A 12,315-nucleotide genomic window follows, 5' to 3' on the forward strand; every position below is an offset into this window, starting at 1 on the left:
TTTTTTTTTTCCCATTTTGACCCTCTTTCTCTCCCCTTTCTGCTCATAAATGTAAAAAGGCATCAAATTCTATCATCCTGACCCCACCTGCCCTCAACTGAACATGTTTATTAGTTCCATTTTCTGACACTACATTAGAGAAGCAGGAGCCAGCAGAGGTGGGCTGGGAGGGGTGGACAGACTTCTCCAGGTTCAGGAAGTTCTTTACTGCATTGACTTCAAATTTAAAAAAAAAAAGGGGGGGGGGGAGGGGGTTGGAAAACACAGTGTTAGCTGATAATGGGGAATGTTGACACTGACAGCACAAAACATCAGATAATCATAAATTCATTAGTATTTGGCACTGGAGTCATCTTTTTTATCTTTAATGAAAAGCCAGTTTACCTGCCACAATTAGGCATTGCTTAGTTTGGTACCCATAAAGACTGCATTCTCAAGATACCATCACCTTAGAAAATAGCGTGGAAGGTGGGAAGACAGAAACCAGGACAGTTAAAACTCAGTCCTGGATAATCCACAAACAAGGTCCTTCACAGATAATCAAGAGTTGACTGTATTTGTCAGTGTTTCTTATCCTACACATTAGATGCTAGAAGAAAGGGCTGTGTGTACAAAGGAAGGCTCACAACACTAATGACTGAGTGAGAAGAACCCACAGATACAAGTCTTTAGATTCTGGTAGTCTGCATGGTTCAAATACAATGTTTTTGCTGTTGCGTTCTTTCATTTATAAGCTATCCATTTCTCCTGAAACATTTTGACAGTCTCATTAATAAGTTGCTATCTAAAACATTAACATATAAAATAATGTAAACATAAAGTACAAACTTTAGAATGAAATTATACCAAGTAATTTTTTAAGATAACTGCTCGAAAAATGCAGAATCTTAGTAGAATATTCCTTTTTACAACATTTCTATTAATATATTACCAGTGTTTAGAATCTTCAGTGTAAAATTTTATTTCGTAAATGAATTGTGGGCTTCTTAACTGCTAAGGAGACTATTAATAATTTGTTACTTTGTCATGTGTCCACCTTAAATACAGCATTACTTTATACTTGTGTAACTCTTTACAAATTCCAAATTGAAATATTTCAGTATGTTTATAAAACAGTCTCTTAAATTTAAATTTGTTAAATAACATAAGTCTTTCTGTTCAGACAAGTCAGTGTTAAGTCACTGTAAGGTAGTGATAGGGCTGCTTATGGGGCATTTGGTTGAGGGGTGTGCTCATTACGTGTGGAGAGTTGTAGTCAGACATTGCAAGAATTGGATACTGTAGTACTCTTACTCCATAGAAATCACTCTTTTCCATTTAAAGATTGAGAACCTCGACCCCCGCGGCATTCAGCTGTCAGCTCTCTTCATGAGTGGCGTGGACATGGCCCTGTTTGCGAACGACGCGTGTGGCCAGCCAGTGCCCTGGGAACACTGCTGTCCTTGGATGTATTTTGATGGGAAGCTCTTCCAGTCCAAACTCCTCAAAGCAAGCCGGGAAAAGACCCCACTCATCGACCTCTGTGATGGTCAGGTCAGTTGCAAGAAAGCAGGCTGGTTGGGGCAGGGAGGAGCGGGTGGCCACCTCCAACCAGAATGAAATAACGCTCACTGGCTAATCTGTTGTCTTTCCTACCGAATTTGTAATGAGCCTGTGTGACAGGAATTTGATTTAGATTGGGCCCAGCCCAGTGTGTAACTAAATGCCAGTTCAGTGCCCAGCTCAGGATATGCACTTGGTTCTCATTATTCACGGTAATTATATTCTATATATTCGCCTTGAACACTGAATTAGCAAATACTGAACCTTTGCTCTTAGGGGAAATATACGGTTAGGTTCCTGCAAGCCTCCCGTCACATCATCTTTGTCAAACAGTCGATACATAACCTTGTTTTACGTGTGTTTCTGTTTAAATACTTCTTAATGCATATATACTACTAATTCACTCACATTGAACTTATGGCCGACAGCACTATAACTCAGCCTCACCAAAGCTCATTTAACTAACACGTGCATTTTCTCTGTAAGGCACATCACAGCCTAGCACTTGGGAGCACTAGTCAGTACTCAGCACTGCTCTTGGGGCCGTTTCAAACAACAAAATCATTCACAAAAACACGAAAAATGTGGCACTAAGGAGACAGTGAACAGGACACATGTTTACAGTATAACAGCTGAAACACGAAGGCAGTGCTGTCTTCTTCAAGCTCAGGTGGCAACTCAAACTTTATCCCACTTAGCAAATGTCTTCAAATGACTATGAAAATGCCAGGAGTATTGATTTTGAGGTTACAAGTAAATTTTAGCAAGTGGGTAAGTGTGCAGATGTGGAACTCATGAATAATGAGGATTGACTGTACTTTTTAAAAATCCTGATTTAAAAATAAAGTGAAGTAGGTTATGAGGTTATCTTGTCCCTTTATATAAAAGAAACTCACATGTGCTGCAAGCTTTTTAACCTTAGACTACAAAACATGCATTCTCCCACGTGCTGCTTTAGTCAAGCTCAGTCTAAAGACAGATTTACAGAGTAAGCAGATTTTCAATTTCTCTGATTAAAGATTGGTTGCTGGTGTACATATTTATGTATTTATTAACAAAAGACGCTCAAGTTGAATGTTTCTGATGTTTATTCACAGTGGAATTTGACATAACACAAGTTGTATTGTCCACATTTGTGCAGGTTACTGAACAGTCATCTCACAGACAGCCCCACAGACAGATCAGTTGGGCTGTTGTCCTGTCCAGTCTCGAAGAGCTCCAGGCTTCCCTTAAAAAGCATCTATCACTCTGTGCCTCAGTTCCTTCTCTGTAAAATACAGTAAATACCTGACCGAAAATTAAATGGATAGGAAAGTAAATTTTAAAGATGTGAACTAGGCATCATCTACCTCCTGGTCCACAAGTGGAAGGAAGGCTGTGAGCATGATCTGTCTGGACTTAGTCATTGATTTTGAGAACCAAATTCATTTTCAGTTAATAAACTTTATAGTAAATGGTTCTCACCTGAAGATATGCTGAGAAAGTAGAAATTTAAATTCTTGTTTTATAAGATTAAGATTACGAGATGAAGAGGTATCTGTTAATTTTTTTTTTTTTTTTTTTTGCATTTTTGCTTTTGGGGTCATGTTTGCATTCTGTAAACAAGTGTCACTGAGCAGATTGTGACTGTGTTATTTATGGGTAAATAAGTAGGCATGGCACAGTGGTCAGCATGTCTCATTTCTTTCCTGTTCTTTCCAATTCAATTGAAACCTTGTGAATGAAGTTTTCACATGCCAGTCCTTGACTTCCAGGCCGAGCAAGCTGCCAAGGTAGAAAAGATGCGGCAGAGCATCCTGGAAGGGCTGAACTTCTCCCGGCAGAGCCACCCGCTCCCCTTCCCACCGCCAGCGGCGCTGCCTTTCTACCCCACCTCCGTGTACCCACGGCACTTCGGGCCCGTCCCACCAGCACAGGGCCGAGGGCGGGGCTTTGCAGGTGAGTGTGTCCACCGCTGTATGTAGGGACTTGCTAGAGTGGGGAGACAGACGCACGTACAGCGTGCAGGCCTTCTTAGTGGGCAATATCTTGCTGTGTTGAGACCTTGTAAATAATTGACAGGCTTAGTTATGAAGTTTGCAGCAACATCTCTTCACATTAGAAAGGAGCAAACTTGATCCCGGAAGAGATTATGTATGGGAAAGGGAGCGGGAACTACAAAAGCTATTGCAGAGATCAGATTTTAAAATTGGTCAGTGCAGCTGAAAACTCTGCCCACGTTTGTGATTTAAGATTTTCTCATGTGTGGGGTCAGCGGAGCTCTCCTCCACTAAGGCCACCTCCCAAGCCTGTGGCAGAGCCCACAACAATAGTGTTCGGTCTCCAGAGGCTCCTGCAAGAGCAGGCAAGGCGACATTTCAGTGTTGTTGGTGACAAGAGGGGTCAGGAGTCTCCTCCCTGGCAGCTGATGGTGTAAGAACAACAGCTGAAGGACATGGGGGTTGCTCTACCTGAAAGCCCACTGGTGGCTCTCCCTGAACCCAGTTCCTCATGGCTTCTCCCATCTCTCTCCACCCGGGTCCCACAGGAGTCTGTGGCTTTGGAGGCCCCTATGGGGAAACTGTAGCGACAGGCGCTTACCGTGCCTTCCGCGTGGCGACGGCAGCAGGACACTGCGGAGCGTTCTCAGGCAGTGACAGCAGCAGGACTAGCAAGTCACAGGGCGGTAATTATGCCACACCTCCTCCTAGAGCTTCTGTTTGCCAGCAGCTTCCCGCTTCTTCTGGCTCTTCTTCCTCCTCGTCTGTCCTGACTCCAGCACCATATCCTTCCTGATAGGTCCCCACTCTGGCATTCACTGCTGCTCTTCTCCCAGCCTCTGCCTGCCCCCAGGTCTCTGCAGCAGCTTTGCTGTGGCCCATCTCTGCCTTCCAGAGGGGCCAGTGTGTGTCCACACACAGCCCTTCTTCTGTGCACCTGGCCTCCTAACCACTGTCTCCTGTGATAGAACAGGCGGCCCATTAATACCCAGTGACGTGTTTTTCCTGTCGTATTCCCTAACAGCCCCCTCTGGGGAGAGAGGATGATGCCTGTATAGAAGATTCTAAGGGCATTGTACAGTTCTTGGCATAGAAAACTTTATCACAGTTTGTTTCATAGAAACATTTTTAAAGAAAGATCTAATATCAGATATATAAATAGTCTATTTTAAATTCCCATTGCTTCTCTTCTTATTTGTATTAGGCTTGTGAGGGAGAGAAAAAGTCTTAGCATTTAGTCTTGAAATACTATCTTGTGATTTTGCTGTACTTTGAAGCCCATGACTTGTGACTTTGTCATAAATCCCACATTTTGGGACTGCGGATCTAAACATGGCTATCAAGTCTACGTTACAGGATCACTCAAATACAATTTTGAAGAACTTTTAGGATAGGCAAGCCTTTCTTGACCGGGAATATTTTTCCAGCTCAGTTACTTGCGTACTTACAGAAGCTACCTAGAGACATCTTTTGTAGCAGTAAGACTCTTACAGATGAATGCTGCCCTCTCTCTGTAGCTGTAGGAGCCACTTCTCCTCTCCTACTGCATGCCCCTCTCCTGCCTCCCCTTAGTTCTCCCGGCTGTCCAGGGTGCTTTTCCTCCTGTTACTGCGCATTATGCAGTGCACAGTAACGTGTGTTCTCTGCTTCACAATCGGCTTCAGCTTCTTGCAACCCTTACCTGGAAACTTACGCTGGCCTGCAGTTGTGATAAAATACTGTGGTGGCAGGGAGGGCAGGAGGGGGGAGTTCTGACTATGAACATTGTTTGGTCAGAAGTGGTTTTTTAGTCTGAAATGACAAGAGGAACCTGCTTCTTAACTTCCACCAAATTGTGTCTGGAATTCGGATCTGTGCTGTCCAGTATAGTAGCCACTGGCCACATGTGGCTCTCGAGCACTTGAACTGTGGCTCATCCAAACTGAGCTGTGTCCTAAGCACACATCTAATTTTACAGACTTAATACAGAAAAAAGAATGTAAAATGTCTCATTAGTAGTTGTTTTTTATATTGATTACATGTTGAAATTAATGTTAATTTGGGTATATTGGGTTAAATAAAATATACTTTTTTTTTTTTTTTTTTTTTTGGCTGCACCATGTGGCATGCGGCATCTCAGTTCCCCGACCAGGGATCGAACCCATGCCCCCTGCATTGGGAGCGCAGAGTCTTAACCACTGGACTGCCAGGGAACTCCCTAAAATATACATTACTAATATTTATTTCATGTGTTTCTTTGTACTTTCTTAATGTGGCTACTAGAAAATGTAAGGCTTGTTGTAGATTTTGTTGAACAGCGCTACTTGGCTGTTAATCATCATGGCTAATACCAAGATGATGGAGAATTTATTATAATCCATTCCATGTGCCAGAAAAGAAGATGCTTGAGGTTCTGTTTTGTTTTGTTTTTATCAGAAATTTTGGTACCAACTAATTGTTTGAGGATTTTCTTAGGTAAGTCAGAAAACCTTAGAATATGCAGGCTACCAGTAATTAATAGAAGTTAGTGAATACAATGAATATTTGTAACCCTGTCTAAGGAAATTATTGTTTAATAATGCAATAAGAAGTAACAGGCTAGCTTTACTGATTAATTTCTGTAATGTTTAGTTAAGGTAGTAAACTTATAAGTAATTACCCAAAGAGAAAGACATTCTGAGTTTGCAGATTTCCATCTTGGTAATATAGAAGGTGTGCCATATGCACCCAATACTTTATTGGATCTATTTCTACCTAACAGTCGTGCTCATTTTGCAGTTGTAACCTATTTCAGTTGTCATGGGTTCTTTAAATAGCCAACACAGTTGTCTTACTTTCAGGTGTATTTTTAACAACAGCTTAAAAATAAAACCATTAAAATCAAACTCGTGCACATAGATAGTTCACATAATAAACAAGTCTTCACAAAGCAAGAGAAAGGGGCTTCATATGAAATGGAAACCACATTTGAAAAGAAATTGCTTGCTTATTTCTCTTTGCTAGTCCTGTGATTGTAAAGATTTTTTTTCATCTACTTTTGTGCAGGAATCCAACCTATACCTTCTCAGGGAGGGAAGCTAGAAATAGCTGGCACCGTGGTTGGCCACTGGGCTGGGAGCAGACGGGGCCGTGGAGGCCGTGGGCCTTTCCCCCTACAGGTAGTTTCTGTTGGAGGACCAGCAAGAGGGTAAGTTGTGAACAATGAAAATGTATTTGTATAAACTTAAAAAAACAGCCTCTTACTTGTTACTTTAATCATGAGTTTACTAGGAACATTTTTACATCATTAAATACATTATTCTTTCATATCATTCTTAGTGGTTGTATAGGAATCCATTATATATAGCATTATGTAATTATTTAAACCATTATTAAATAATTATCCAAAAATTACTCAATTAACCATTTTTTAATGTTTTTAAAAAATCATTTTTGAAGTGCATTATTTTTAAAATTGAATACACTGGATATATACCAAAAAAATAAGATTGATTACTTGGACTAAATCTTTGGCGTGACCATGATTTAATAAAGTTTGTGCTTCCTATAGCATAGACTAGGCACCTTTAAATCCATCTGATATTATTTTAAATGTTTAAATGTTATCTGTAACAGATTCAAGTCTGCTTGTTTTCGTCCTCTTTTATGTGTCTAGGCGTCCAAGAGGAGTTATTTCCACTCCAGTGATCAGAACATTTGGAAGAGGTGGAAGGTACTATGGCAGAGGCTATAAAAACCAGGGTGCGATTCAGGTAATAACACAACATAGTGCTAGTACCAGTTCACTCCTGAGTGCCTGATCGTCCCAGGCCAGTGTTTCAGTGCCTGTGTCCAGATAGGAGGGGTGTCAGAATGTTTCTGTAGCTATTGAGCTTCTAACACAATAGCGGCACATGGTGCTTACCAGATCATTTTAGCATCACTTGTGGTAAAGAGAGCATGATCTCGTGTTCACATGCTGTACATAGGAATTTAGCTGAGAATAATCCAGGAGCTATTAATGCTGTTTATATTATAAAACATTACGTAGGTAAATCACATTTAGGATTTAAAAGAAAATTGTGACTTTAAATCCTGGAACAGTGCATCTTTTTCTCCTCCTGGACCATCATGACTAGCTGTTCCCTGAAAGGATCAGCTTATGAGAAAATAAAGTCACGTCTGTCTTCATGAAAGAGCTAGAACTTTCTTCAGCTTTGGATATTCCATTTTAGGACCTGGATTCTGATGAACTTCCCCTTGAGAACAATCTTTTAAAAACACCAATCAGCCCTAACAATGTGTATTATGTTGTCTCACTTACTGAATTATGGCGTTTAGTCAAAGTACAGTTTTTTCCCATAGTGTCCTTGTAAACATTAAGAGGAGTACACTCTTGTGACTCATTTATTAATAACCCATATTTGGAAACTTACTTGGCCAAGAGAAAATAAAACTTCTGCCTTTGCCTGGTGATCTTAGCGTCTTGGTAGCTTCTGTTTTGATGAAATACATCAAGCAAGTCAAGTGCAGAGGCAGTCTCTTTCCTGAAAGCAGGCCCAGGCAGCCCCTCTTTGCAGCACAGCATCCAGCAAGGGGGAGGCACTCAGCTCATTCTGGCTCTCCTGTAGCCCCACCCTGACCTTCCTCAGCCTTCACCAAAATGCCCTTTTGAGCTAGAGGCACTCTCGGCCTCTCGACAGGTTTACAAGAGGGAGGAGAACTTCATTCTTACTGGTTCTCCAGAGCTCGTCCTATAAAAATGCCTCTGGTTGTACGTTATGGTCATACATGGTGGATACAGGGGCCTTTCCTAAGCTGGTAGTGGGGAATATGTGTCCCTATGTTGCTTAAGCACTTTTATTTTGATTTTAATATAAAACCTAGATACCAAAAACCACACACACACACAAATGTAGCTTAATGAGTTATAAGTCAAATAGCCATGTAGCCATCACCTGTGTGATGAATAGCATTTTCCCAGCCATACCAAGAGCCCCTCACGGGCCCAATCCCAACACCAACCTCCTGCCTCCCTCTGCACAAAATAACTACAACCCTGGAGTTTTACACTCAGTTATTTCTCCCTTGTCTCTTTCTGGTTTTATCACTCACAATGTGCGTTCCTAGACACTGATGTTGAATTGTGTTCATTTTCTTATAGTTTGCTATGTCTTCTAAGTCTCTCTGAATCAGCAGGCTTCCCTCCCTCCGTTTCTTTTCCTTCACTTATCTATTGAAGGACAACCCAGGTAATTTCACCTGCAGACTTCCGGCTTTTGCCGAGTGCACACTCATACTCATGGTGCTGTTCCCCATGTGGCTCTGACCTTTCTTGCCCGCTGGTAGCTGGATCTGGATGCTGCATCGGACTTCAGTTTGTCCCTGTGGCAAGACTGTAGTGTGTGCTTTCATGTCTGCTTATCTATTTTTATGTTAGGACCTGTTAATCCATTCATATACTGCAGATTGCAAAATGAAGATATTCTCATTCAGTCATTTCTTTTTCTTTATTTATTGGGGTATTTTTATAAAAAGATGCTTCCCATTGCTTTCTGTTTGGTGCCTGAGTATTACAGCCCTTACAGGAACTAGGTCAACACATGGTTTTTTGTAGCTCACCTCACCCATCCTTGGCCACTGAGCCCTTTGCCGTGACCTCTAGTCTTCAGTAGCTTCCTGTGTGGTGTATCACCCAGCCCAGCAGACCAGTGACAGTCGTTTCTCTTAGTTTCTCAGTTTCTTTAGTGAGAAATGGCATTTCAAGTAGGGGCACCAATGGACCCTGGCTGCCATAGGGTCAGTCATGGTTCCTAGTGTTCTGTGTACATAGACACACAGAGTCCTGTTTCTTTATATATGTAAACACACACACAACCGATATGCCTTTTTATTGTATTTTTTAAAGGTATGATTCTCATGAATTCACACTGATGTTTCCAGTTCAAACTGAGGACTATAGGCTCTTATTTAGTCTCATTTCTGTTACATCTCTATGTTCTTTCTTCTACACCAAATCACCATTTCTAGGCTTTTCCTATGAACAGAGCTAGAGGGAAAAGGTGTACACATCCACACTCACGTATACTATGCACACACAAACATATATACATGTAATCTGCTGCTTTTTTCCTCCCTAATTAAACTGACTCTTCTTATTCAAATTTAGGATTTCAGGAATTTGACTTAACCTTTACTGTTTATATCAGTATGTCTTTTCTTCCCTTCTGAGAATCTTGGTTCCTAAGAACCCGGAGGGTGATTAAATTAGAACATCCCATAACTCATTATTTACTTCATCCCACATTGCATACACAGTCTGCTAGGAATAGCTAATTCTTCCATCAACAGCACAATCACTGGGAACAATTAAAAGAAAATGTTGGTATATGCTTCCCCCATTTTCCCCCGTCATCCTCACAGTTTTGAAAAATAGCTTTGCCACTATGGTCTACATTGGCCAAAGTATACTCCTTTCAGCCACATTTGTCCAGGGTTCGTAGATAATTGTGTCCCGTGCCCCACCAGCCTTGAGTCTGCTGGTCCATTTTGTCCCTCTAAGGCTCTTTCTTTAGTGGGTTCCTAGGGAAGACTTAGGAAAACAGTGTTTAATTTGAAAACGGTTTATTTTCCTAGCAATTAGAAATACTGGTTCACATCTTCTCAAGTGACTTACACATTATATGATTTTCCTCTGTTATAAAGCTTTGCTGTTAAAGGCTAATAATAATTGAATTGTCTTTCCCTTTGAAGGGAAAAGACATTTGCTGTTTTGGCCTAAATGCCTAAATTGTTTTCATTTTTCCATCGAAGTTTAGTGACATGCCCTGCTGCTGGTTGTTCTTGGTCAGTGCACTCGGTACGCAATGCTTTCTTTCCAAATGCAATTTCAAATTTGTTTTATGTCAGAAAATTTTCTTGAATTACTAGTTTTTCATTTCAGTTCTTTTGCTTTGCTTTGTTTTCATCTCTGGTGCTCCTGTTGTACTAGTCCTTCTGGGTCTGTCTTCAGTGTTTGGCATACTCTTGATTCCTTTTCGTCTCTTCCTTTCTTTTTTGAGATGTAACTCATATACTATACAATTCACCTGTTTAAAGTGTATAATTCAGTCTCTTCCTAAGGTCATATGCAATCACCGTTAATTCCAGAACATTCGTCACCCCAAAAGAAACCCCTTATTCATGAGCAGTCAATACACCCCACCCCCATGGTCTCTGGTGGCTCTGCTTTCTGTCTGGAGTTGCTCTCTGTACATTTCATGTAAATGCACATGTTGTGCCCCATACCAGGACTTCATTCTGTATTATTGCTGAGTGATGCTCCATTATATAGATGCACTACATTTTGTTTACTTGTTCATCAGTTGATGGACATTTAGATTGTTTCCACTTTTTGACTATTATGAATAATGCTGCTATGAACATATATGTACAAGTTTGGTTTTTTCCCCCCGGTTTTATTGAGATGTAATTGACACATAATATTATATTAGTTTCATGTGTACAGCATAATGATTCGATATTTGTATTTATTGCAAAATGATCACCACAGTAAGTCTAGTTAACATCCATCACCACACATAATTACAAATTTCTTCTTCTCGTGATGAGAAATCTTTTAAGTGATGAGTATATCTTGTGATGAGTATATCTTTTAAGATATACTCTTTTAGCAACTTTCAAATATATGAGTACTGTTAACTATCTCTTTTAGCAACTTTCAAATATATGAGTACTGTTAACTATAAGAGTGTTGTTAACTACTGTTAACAACTTTCAAATATATAAGAGTACTGTTAACTGTTAACTACACATTTTCAGTTCTCTTCGGTATGCATGTAGGAGTGAATTTCTGGGTCATATGGTAACTCTGTGTTTAAGCATTTGAGGAACTGCAAAACTGTTTTCAAAATGGCTGCACCATTTTCCATTCCTATCAGCAATGTATGAGGATTCCAATTCTCTACATGCATGTCAACATTTGCTACTATCTGTTGTTGAGTTTGGCCATCCTAGTGGGTATGAAATGGTATCTCATTGTGGTTTTGATCTGCATTTCCCTTTCTTCATCTCTCTGATTTAAAAAATTTTGTTCTTTCACCTTCAGGTACTATGATGTTTATTTGGTGTTGTTTCTTCTAGTTTAGTGTTCATTTCTCGAATTATTTTTTCTTTATTTTAAATTCTTCCCAAAGTTTTTCACCTCACTTTATGGCTTTTCCTGGTTTAGTCTGTGCTCCTCTTCCTCAACCTGTCCTGTCACAGCCTGTTTTAAAATCAAAGGAAGCAGTCTTGGTCTTTTATTGACATGCCTTTCTGATGTATTTCATTGTCCTTAGGGATGTTGTTCCATCTTTTATTGCCATAATGTGTGGATTCCTTGGTACTTCCTGTTGCTTGTTTTTAAGTGAAAGTAGTATTCTTGCACCTTGAGAAGGACAGATGATGAAGGGCAGCTTGTTTCCTAAGAGTCTCTGGCCTTCCTTTCTCTGTTGCTGCCATCCTGATGGGGCCAGTTCTGATACGATGTGTCAGTGGGACAGAGGAGGCGGTGCTGCCCCGTGCTTGTGGTGCGTATAGTGGTGGGGGACTCCTTGCAGTGGCCTACGCTTATGGGAAGAATTAGCTGTAGAGAGGGGGAGTGTCTGTTTCCAAACAGGTACAGACTGGCTTTCTTTCTTAGTCTTCCTGCATCCTTCATAACTATAGGGAGGTTCCCTAATAAGCAGGCGCCTCAACACATTTCATGTAGCAGGCACCCATGGGGAAACTGCTTAATCACCACTGGCAATACTCTGCCACAAGTGTGTGTTTAGTCTGGCAAGTGGACTTTTCC

At 40.7% G+C, this 12,315-nt stretch overlaps 1 protein-coding gene across 4 annotated transcripts in view; it reads left to right on the forward strand.

The window, feature by feature from the left end:
* Positions 1-12,315, forward strand: part of FAM120A (family with sequence similarity 120 member A) — a 103,473-nt gene that overhangs the window by 88,223 nt on the left and 2,935 nt on the right. Inside the window, exons 13-17 of one of the 4 annotated variants that reach the window (XM_082401037.1) lie at positions 1,324-1,533; positions 3,297-3,480; positions 4,070-4,207; positions 6,546-6,687; positions 7,156-7,252. In XM_082401037.1, the coding sequence (XP_082257163.1) occupies positions 1,324-1,533; positions 3,297-3,480; positions 4,070-4,207; positions 6,546-6,687; positions 7,156-7,252 (771 nt within the window). Of the gene's footprint in view, positions 1-1,323; positions 1,534-3,296; positions 3,481-4,069; positions 4,208-6,545; positions 6,688-7,155; positions 7,253-12,315 lie in introns of those variants that run through there. The other 3 variants (XM_082401036.1, XM_082401039.1, XM_082401038.1) reach the window with 3 other exon arrangements.

The sequence above is a fragment of the Balaenoptera borealis genome (assembly GCF_965194805.1).
Source record: "Balaenoptera borealis genome assembly, chromosome: 8".
NCBI classification, from domain to species: domain Eukaryota; kingdom Metazoa; phylum Chordata; class Mammalia; order Artiodactyla; family Balaenopteridae; genus Balaenoptera; species Balaenoptera borealis.